At 31.0% G+C, this 10,665-nt stretch overlaps 1 protein-coding gene across 1 annotated transcript; it reads left to right on the top strand.

Annotated features, from left to right (window-relative positions):
* The first annotated feature begins 1,116 nt into the window (after positions 1-1,116).
* LOC142224463 (uncharacterized) lies at positions 1,117-8,743 on the top strand. Its single transcript, XM_075294235.1, has 2 exons — positions 1,117-2,889; positions 8,621-8,743. The coding sequence occupies exons 1-2, from the start codon at positions 1,117-1,119 to the stop codon at positions 8,741-8,743; spliced, it is 1,896 nt and encodes a 631-aa protein (XP_075150350.1).
* The last annotated feature ends 1,922 nt before the right edge of the window (positions 8,744-10,665 follow it).

The following is a 10,665-nucleotide window of genomic DNA, read 5'->3' as shown; positions in this document are numbered from 1 at the left end:
GTTTTAGCCCAATTTGGTCGAAATTTTGCACAAGGAGTACAATTGGTAGTATAGTCATGTGTGCCAAATTTCATTGAAATCGGTTCAGATTTAGATATAGCTTCCATATATATTTTGCGCCCGATATGGACTTATATGGCCCCAGAAGCCAGAGTTTTAGCCCAATTTGGTCGAAATTTTGCACTAGGAGTACAATTAGTAATATAGTCATGTGTGCCAAATTTGGTTGAAATCGGTTCAGATTTAGATATAGCTGCCATATATAGCTTTCGCCCGATATGCACTTATATGGACCCAGAAGCCAGAGTTTTATCCCGATTAGCTTGAAATTTTGCACAAGGAGTACAATTGGTAGTATAGTCATGTGCGCCAAATTCGATTGAAATCGGTTCAGATTTAGATATAACTCCCATATATATGTTTTTCTGATTTCGACAAAAATGGTCAAAATACCAACATTTTCGTTGTAAAATCGCCACTGCTTAGTCGAAAAGTTGTAAAAATTACTCTAATTTGCCTAAACTTCTAATACATATATATCGAGCGATAAATCATAAATAAACTTCTGCGAAGTTTCCTTAAAATTGCTTTAGATTTAAACCCTACCCTACTGCATTAGCCAACTTAAATTTTGAGTCTATAGATTTGTTAAAAGTCTATCAAATTCTGTCCAAATCGAGTGATATTTAAATGTATGTATTTGGGACAAACATTTATATATAGCCCCCAACAAATTTGACAGATGTGATATGGTATCGAAAATTTAGATCTCCAAAGTGGTGCAGGGTATAATATAGTCGGCCCCGCTCGACTTTAGACTTTCCTTACTTGTTAATATTTTATTTTATAGAAAACTTTGTCAAAATTTAGCTTTTAACTATGCCAATTATCTTACTACTCCTACTATGTATTTCTATTTGTTTGACTAATTTTCCTAAAAATTAAGTTATGCGTCCATGACAAATATCAAATTAGTTCAATTACATGGTTTCGTATCAGATAAAATCATAGAAAACATTGGAGTATTGGATTTACTAGCAAAACCTTTATTCGATGATTTCTTTAAGTCTGTCAAAGTTTAACAATAAGGAAGTTTAACAATCATCGTGAAGTCTAATGTCTGGAACTGGAAGTATTCTCTACTCATTCCTTTTAGTATTATGCTGTGAAATGATGGAGACCTCAAAGACCATTGGTAATAATCATTTTGACAACTATCAAGATATCCTCAAGGAAATTTATGAAGAACAACATTTCGATTCAATGCTTCTTGTACAAAATCACAAGGAAATGGCGGAGATAAATATGTTGGAGGAAATTCATCAGTATCCAGTACCGAAGGTGTTATTATCAAACGAATCCTTTTTCTATCGCCGAAAATTCAATTCCAATATATTGGCAATAATTATAATGCAAAACCGTTTGGACCATTCCCTAATGGCAGTTTTAGCCCAGACATTGGAATGTATACGTCACACAAGGATTCTCACCATAGCTGTGGTTATGCAGAGACTTGAGAGGGAATTCAGATATGATTTCTTGGAATCCTGTAGACAATACAATTTAACCAATAATCTATTGCATTTCGTCTACATCAATGATTCCTTATATCAAAGGGAATTCTATATTCTCAAGCCATATCCCCGATATCATTGGACAGCAATAAATCTTGACAATACGTATGGAAATGAGTTGCGGTATTTCCATCAACATTGGAGAAATATGCAAAACAAGACTTTACTGACTTATACCGATTGTAGAATGCCTAAATCTCTATGCTATATGGATAATGAAGGGAAACTCCACTTAAATGGTTTGGTAGTAAGATTGGTAATGTTATTTGCGGAACACTTTAATGCTTCTCTAAAAATGGCATTTCCCTTAAGTGTAAGCAATCCTCTCCATTTAAATGTCATTTTAAGGGAAATGGTAAGAGAAAATCTTTTGGATATACCCATGGTTGTGGATGTAAGTGTTGATAGTGAGAAATGGCTGAACTTTAGTGATGTTTATGAGTACGATAAAGGCCAACTCATTGTGCCTTGTGCCCAGCAACTTAGAAGGGCTGAAGTTTATACTGCCCTTTTGAATCCCCGTTTCTTAGGATGCATCATAGTGAGCTCTATACTTTTATCATTAATACATTCCTTGATTGATTTTCTCTTGGAAGGATGGTGGAACTTTAGCCATTTGCTATTGAGTGATCGTATATTTCCTGGTTTTCTGGGTCAATCTTTTGTCACGTGTAAATCACATAGCAAAAGTTTGAAAATTCTCTATCTTTGGCTCTTCGTATTGGGTTTATATGTTAATACCCTCTTTTCGGTGAACCTGAGTAGCCTTTTTACCCATCCCAGCTATCATGCGCAAATTGAAACCTTGAACGATTTAATTGATTCCCCCTTAAGAATCTTACTCTATTATGAAGACGCCCAGAGCATAGGAACATCTATTCCAAATTATCGTGACTTTGCAGATGTTACCCAAAATTCCTCACATCCTCAGAGTCTTCGTAATAGTTGGAATACCTCATACGGTTATTATAGTTCCTTGGGACTATGGCAAATAATAAATCGCAAACAATCTATTTTCACACGAAAAATATTTTGTTCATTTGAAAATTTAACAATTTTCCCTTATCTACCATGGACGATACCATTGCAACACAACTCACCCTATATGGAAGCTTTGAATTATCTCATACATTGGGTTCATGCTTTTGGATTTATGGATTATTGGCACTCAAGTACCTCTGAAGATATCACCAAGCTTAAAGAACTTACTCCAATTTATCAACAAAATGATGAACGTGGATCAAAGTCCTTAAAAATGAGGGATATGTATTGGGTTTGGATGATAGTGATAGGTGGTCTTGTATCCAGTTGTATTGTATTTATATTCGAATTATTAATAAAATGTAAAAAATCTATTAAAGAATAAAATAAATAAAATCCACATAAATGGTATTTCCCAAATTTTATAGTATATTCTCAATTCATCTTTAATACCACTTTAAGCAAATTTACCTTTCTCTTTTGATGAAATTAATTGATACCATTATTTTTATACCCTCCACCATAGGATGGGGGTATATTAACTTTGTCATTCCGTTTGTAACACATCGAAATATTGCTCTAAGACCCCATAAAGTATATATATTCTGGGTCGTGGTGAAATTCTGAGTCGATCTAAGCATGTCCGTCCGTCTGTCCGGCTGTCCGTCCGTCTGTGGAAATTACGCTAACTTCCGAACGAAACCAGCTATCGACTTGAAACTTGGCACAAGTAGTTGTTATTGATGTAGGTCGGATGGTATTGAAAATGGGCCATATCGGCCGACGTTTACGTATAGCCCCCATATAAACCGATCCCCAAATTTGGCTTGCGGAGCCTTCCGGAGCAGCAAAATTCATCCGATCCGGTTAAAATTTGGTACGTGGTCTAAGTATACGGTCTCTAACAACCATGCAAAAATTGGTCCATATCGGTCCATAATTATATATAGCCCCCATATAAACCGATCCCCAGATTTGACCTCCGGAGCCTCTTGGAGGGGCAAAATTCATCCGATCCGGTTGAAATTTGGTACCTGATGTTAGTATACGGCCTCTAACAACCATGCAAAAATTGGTCCATATCGGTCCATAAATATATATAGCTCCCATATAAACCGATCCCCAGATTTGAACTCTGGAGCCTCTTGGATGAGCAAAATTCATCCGATCCAATTGAAATTTTGTACGTGGTGTTAGTATATGGTCTCTAACAACCGTGCAAAAATTGGTCCATATCGGTCCATAATTATATATAGCTCCCATATAAACCGATCCCCAGATTTGACCTCCGGAGCCTCTTGGAGGGGCAAAATTCATCCGATCAGTTTGAAATTGGGTACCTGATGTTAGTATACGGTCTCTAACAAGCATGCAAAAATTGGTCCATATCGGTCCATAATTATATATAGCTCCCATATAAACCGATCCCCAGATTTGACCTCCGGAGCCTCTTGGAGGAGCAAAAGTCATCCGATGCGGTTGAAATTTGGTACATTTCGTTAGTATATGACCTCTAACAGCCATGTAAAAATTGTCAAATTTTATTACTATAGAAAGTTTTGTCAAAATTTCATTTCTATAGAAAGTTTTGTAAAAAGTTTATTTCTATAGCAATGTTTGCCAACATTTTATTTCCATAGAAAATTTTGTCAAAATTTTATTTCTATAGAAAATTTTGTAAAAAATTTATTTCTGTAGAAAATTTTGTCAACATTTTATTTCTATAGAACATTTTGTCAACATTTTATTTCTATAGAAAATTTTGTCAACATTTTATTTCTATAGAAAATTTTGTCAAAATTTTATTGCTATAGAAAATTTTGTCAACATTTTAATTCCATAGAAAATTTTGTCAACATTTTATTTCTATAGAAAATTTTGTCAAGTTTTTATTTCTATAGAAAATTTTGTCAAAATTTTATTTCTATAGAAGATTTTGTCAAACTGAATTATATACGTATTTAATCGGCCTTTTTTTTTTGTTTAATATATACCCCTTATGGACTAACTTACAATTTAGAAGACAGTGTTAAAAAGTTTTACGATACCTTGCCATCGGCAAGTGTTATCGCAACCCAAGTAATTCGATTGTGGATGACAGCCTTTAGTAGAAGTTCCTACGCAATCCATGGTGGAGGGTACATAAGATTCGGCCTGGCCGAACTTACGGCCGTATATACTTGTTTTTAATTGAAATTACCTTAATCACAAAAACGATAGTATCACACAACAATGATAAATAAATAATCAATAGGTCACTTGGCACCAGTGTTGCCATTATAGAGGATTTTTCCCCAAATCGGGGATAGTTTTTCATGTGGATGGGGACAAAATTTTTGATTTGGAGACTTGAGGATTTGAAACCTCCTAACACCATCTTCTAAATTGTATGTAAGTCCATACGGGGTATATATTAAATCAAAAAAGATCGATCCAATACGTATATAATTCAGTTTTACAAAGTAGACATAAAATTTTGACAAAATTTTCTACAGAAATAAAATTTTAAAAAAATTTTCTATAGAAATAAAATTTTCACAAAATTTTCTATAGAAATAAAAATTTTCTATAGAAAGAAAATTTTGACAAAAATTTCTACAGAAATAAAATTTTAACAAAATTTTCTATAGAAATAAACTTTTGAAAAAATTTTCTATAGAAATAAAATCTTGGTAGATTATTTTTGGCTCGAACCGAATAAAATTTGAACAAAATTTTCTATACACCCTCAAAAAAAATCGCCTCTCTAACATATGTTCCAAACATATTTTGCAGGAAGCACATATATTATTGGATACTGCCGAAACATTAATATGTTTGTTTTATGTGAACATATAATATGTTTGGAAGCATTTTGAGCCCAAAAATATTATATGCTTGGCAGAATTTTCCCCAAAGAAGATTGTGCTCATTCCCTAACATAATTTTCACTTCCACGAAATTTTTTAGTTCTTGGCACCTTTTTCTGTAATACAAATAATGTTGAAGAAATTATTCAATTTTATAATTTTTTTAAATTTTACCTTTCGCCTGGACGGAGAATCGAACCGAGGACCATACAGTTTGTAAGCCAACACACTACCACTGAGCAACGTAGCTGTTATAGTCACCAGTAGACAATTATCGTTATAAGTTACATTTATATAGCATAGTTTGCAGCGCCCACGAGCCCATGCAAACATAACATTATTTAACAGAAACATACATGTGTTGGCAACGTGGAGCAGTGGTTAGCATGTCTGCCGTACATGCAAAGGGTCGTGGGTTCAATCCCTGCTCCGACCAAACACCATTTTTTTTTTTAATTTACACATTTATATTTATACTATATTAAATTTTTATAATGAAACTTCGAAATGTGGGTTATTAAAGATTTACAGTCAGAAACAGTGCTTGATATAAACGAAATGGACTGAGCTTTTGGCTAAGATATTATTTTTTTATTGCAAAAATAACAATTTTGTAATAAAAAACTGGTTTTGGAATAAAAGTTTGAAATTTTGGAAGGAATTCAAAAACTCTAACAAAGGAAGAACGTGGGGTCGAGTATAAACATACATAAATAATTTTAGAATATACACAAATTAAATAATAATTAGGCTTAAATTAAATAATATTTAGACTTAAGCATATACAATTTTTGGCCTTATCATAAAGCAGTTTCCGAAACAACATATAAGCGGTTTCACAGAAATTGCTCTCTTTTGATTCTCTCGCTGTGTTAATTTGATATCTTTCGTCGACCCTCCCGGTTTTTATCTCTATTTCTTTCTCTATACTCTCTCTCTGTCGCTCTCTGAATAAAATATCACAACATATATATGTTTACTCAAAATTTGTAAATTTATATATGTTTACATTCACACATATAATTTTTATGAAACATGCATGCCCCAAACATAATATATTCTAACATATTAACATATGTGTTCCAAACATTTAGTGTTAGTTTGAGAATATTACATATTTGCACTTAAATATATTGTGTTTAAAAATTGTGCCCGAAACACATTTTGTTTATATCGAAACATATGAAAAACATATTTTTCTAACAGTGTAGGAATAAAATTTTGACAATGATGAAAATTTTATTATGAACCGAATAAAATTTTAACAAAATTTTCTCTAGGAATAAAATTTTGACAAAATTTTCTATAAAAATAACATTTTGACAAAATTTTCTATAGAAATAAAATTTTGGTAGATAATTTTTGGCTCTAGTGGTAACCATGATTATGAATAGATGGACCAATTTTGGTATACAACCGACCATATACTAACACCACGTTCCTAATTTGAACCGGATCGGATGAATTTTGCTCCTCCAAGAGGCTCCGGAGGTCAAATCTGGAGAACGTTTTATATGGGGGCTATATATAATTATGGACCGATATGGACCAATTTTGGCACGGTTGTTAAAAATCATATATTAACACCATGTTCCAAATTACAACCGGATTGGATGCAATTTGCTTCTCTTTGAGGCTCCGTAACCCAAATCTGGGGATCGGTTTATATGGGCGCTATATATAATTATGGACCGCTGTGAACCAATTTTTGCACGGTTGTTAGAGACCATATACCAATACCATGTACCAAATTTCAGCCGGATCGGATGCAATTTGCATCTCTTTGAGGCTTCGCAAGCCAAATCTGGAGATCGGTTTATATAGGGGCTATATATAATTATGGACCGATGTGGACCAATTTTTGCATGGTTGTTAGAGACCATATACTAACACCATGTACCAAATTTCAGCCGGATCGGATGAAATTTGCTTCTCTTAGAGGCCTCGCAAGTCAAATCGGGGGATCGGTTTATATGGGGCTATATATAATTATGGACCGATGTGGACAAATTTTTATTTGTATAGAAAATTTTGTCAAAACTTTATTTCTGTAGAAAATTTTGTCAAAATTTTATTTCTATAGAAGATTTTGTCAAATTTTATTTCCATAGGAAATTTTTTTTCGCAATTTTATTTCTATAGGAAATTTTTATAAAAATTTTGTTTCTATAAAAAAATGTTGTCAAATTTTATTTCCATAGAAAATTTTGTCAAATTTTATTTCCATAGAAAAGTTTTTTTCGCAATTTTATTTCTATAGGAAATTTTTATATAAAATTGATTTCAAATGAAAATTTTGTCAAAATTTTACCTCTATAGAAAATTTTGTCCAAATTTTATTTTTATTGAAATTTTTGTCAAAATTTTATTTCTGTAGACAATTTTTTCAAAATTTTATTTCTGTAGACAATTTTTTCAAAATTTTATTTCTATAAGAAATTTTTATAATAATTTTATTTCTATAGAAAATTTTATCAAAATTTTATTTCTATAGAAGATTTTGTCAAATTTTTTTCTATAGAAATCTTTTTTTCAAAATTTTATTTCTAGGGGAAATTTTTATAAAAATTTTGTTTCTATAGAAAATTTTATCAAAATTTTATTTCTATAGAAGATTTTGTCAATTTTTTTTTCTATAGAAATTTTTTTACTCAATTTTATTTCTATGGGAAATTTTTATAAAAATTTTGGTTCTTTAGAAAATTTTGTTAAAATTTTATTTCTGCAGAAGATTTCGTCAAATTTTATTTCATTCATTTCATTTCATTTATTTATTTTTGGGTTCCTAATACACAAGATATATATCTTATAATGAGTATTAGAATCAATAATGTTATAATAAATATAATAAGTAGATATTTTACGATATTTTAAGAAGTATAATAATAATAATTATGAATAGGAATAACATATAATATGGTTATGAATTAGATATTAATAATTTTTTTTTTTTTTTTTTTTTTTTGTTATTTAATCGCCCTGAATTAGATATCTTGTTAGTTTCGTCTTGAACTGCACTGTGTTGTATATACGTTGAAGTTGATTGGGTAACTGATTCCAGAGACGAGTCGCATATATATAAAACTGCCGCTCAGATAACTGACTTCTATGTCGAGTCTGTATCAAATTGTTACCACGGTTGGATCTAGCGAATGTTAATCGTTCGTAGAGGTATGATGGTTCCTTTGTGAGTATAATTTTTTGGAGGAATAACAGAGTTCTGAGTTGAACGTATTTGTCAAACGGGATACCAAAAATTTTGTTCGCAAAAAGTGTCACACTATCATAACGTTTCAATCCGAAGACATAGCGGGCAATATTGTTGAACGTGGTTGTTAGTCTTTTTAAGTCGGTGGTGTTACATCCAAAACTCCTGAGTAGAGCTCAGGAGTTTTGTATCTTTTCCACCTCTTGTATGCCCGTTCTCTTATATCGATAAGTGTTTTCACCTCACTCGTGAACCATGGTTTCAAGTCAGTTTTAATATTCTTTGTTACCATAGGTACATGTAGATTGTAGAGATCAACTATATTATCAGTTAGAAAGTTGACCTTGCTTTCCACAGAACTAAGATAATAAATTTGATTCCAATCAATTCGATACACATCTAGTTGCAGATCAGATATGTTTAAACGCCTAAAGTAGCGGTATGTATAGGTTTCAGCTTGCCTGTTAATAGTTATGTCGTATGATAGAAATATGAGGTCATGCCTAGAGAAAGCTGATCCATCAAGTTGATCGTAGTGTAATATTTTGTGACCATGGCTTACAAAAAACAGGTCTAGCAAGGTATTGCAGGTTGTGGTGAAATGGGTCGGTATGCTATCGCTAACCAGCCTTAAATTCATACCAGCCATGGCATCTGTAAGTTGCGAATCCACGATCACATTGCTGTTAAAATCACCAGCTATTATGACATCATTATATAGTACAGATATGGTCTCAAGCTTAGTTATCAAAGGATCAATATTTAAAAAACGATTCGGCCTATATACACAGCCCATTAACAGTTTTTCATTGTTAATACGAAGTTCTAAGAACAAGTGTTCAGTGCTTTCACCAGGTTCTGAGTTTAGAACAGTTCTACCAGAAATGCTCTAAATAGTCTGTATCCATTAAGTTTGTAAATATTATCATTTCTGTCCGGATGGAACCATGTCTCCGATATACAGATTACGTCAAGTGAAGAGTTCTCGAAAAGGTATCGGAACTCGTCAAGTTTATTGTTTAGGCTCTGAGCATTTAAGTGACAAATGTTAAAACCAGTTGTGCGTTTAGCGATAATTCGAACCATCAAGAAGTTATTATCTCTGGGACCATAATTATCAGACAATGAATCCATTAAGGATGAAAAAATTACTAACAGTGCAGCAAGTAACGATTAGAGCAGATTGATAGTATGAATAGTAAGTATACTCAGTGTTATACCAGAAATGTTCCTTGTTTGAAAAAGTTCTCTTGACATATATTGAGGCTAGATTGGTAGTATTAATAATGATGTCCATAAATTCGGACGTGTAAGATAAAAATTTAAATTTCTATAGAAAATTTTGTCAAAACTTAATTTCTGCAAAAATTTTATTTCTATACAAAATTTTGTCAACATTTTATTTCTATGGAAGATTTTCTCAACATTTTATTTCTATACAAAATTTTGTCAAAATTTTATCAAAATTGTATTTCAATAGAAGATTTTGTCAAATTTTTTTTCTATAGAAATTGTTTTTAATTTTATTTCTATGGAAAATTTTTATAAAAACTTTGTTTCTATAGAAAATTTTATCAAAATTGTATTTCTATAGAAAATTTAGTTAAAATTTTTTCTATAGAAATTTTTTTTTCAAAATTTTATTTCTATGGGAAATTTTTATAAAAATTTTATTGCTATAGAAAATTTTGTTAAAATTTTATTTCTACAGAATATTTTGTCAAATTTTATTTCTATAGAAAATTTTTTCAAAAATTTATTTCTGCAAAAATTTTATTTCTATAGAAAATTTTGTCAAAATTTTGTTTCTATAGGAAATTTTTATAAAAATTTTATTTCTATAGAAGATTTTGTCAAATTTTATTTTTGTGGATTTTTTTTTTTAATTTTTAGAATAGTAGATTTTGTCAAATTTTATTTCTTCAGAAAATTTTTTCAAAAATGTATTTCTGCAAAAGTTTTATTTCTATAAGAAATTTTTATAAAAAATTTATTTCAATAGAAAATTTTGTCAAAATTTTACTTTTATAGAAAATTTTGTTCCAAATGTTAG

This window comes from Haematobia irritans, chromosome 2 (genome assembly GCF_050003625.1).
Source record: "Haematobia irritans isolate KBUSLIRL chromosome 2, ASM5000362v1, whole genome shotgun sequence".
In the NCBI taxonomy this organism is placed as follows: domain Eukaryota; kingdom Metazoa; phylum Arthropoda; class Insecta; order Diptera; family Muscidae; genus Haematobia; species Haematobia irritans.
This window is presented reverse-complemented; position numbering and strand designations above follow the sequence as displayed.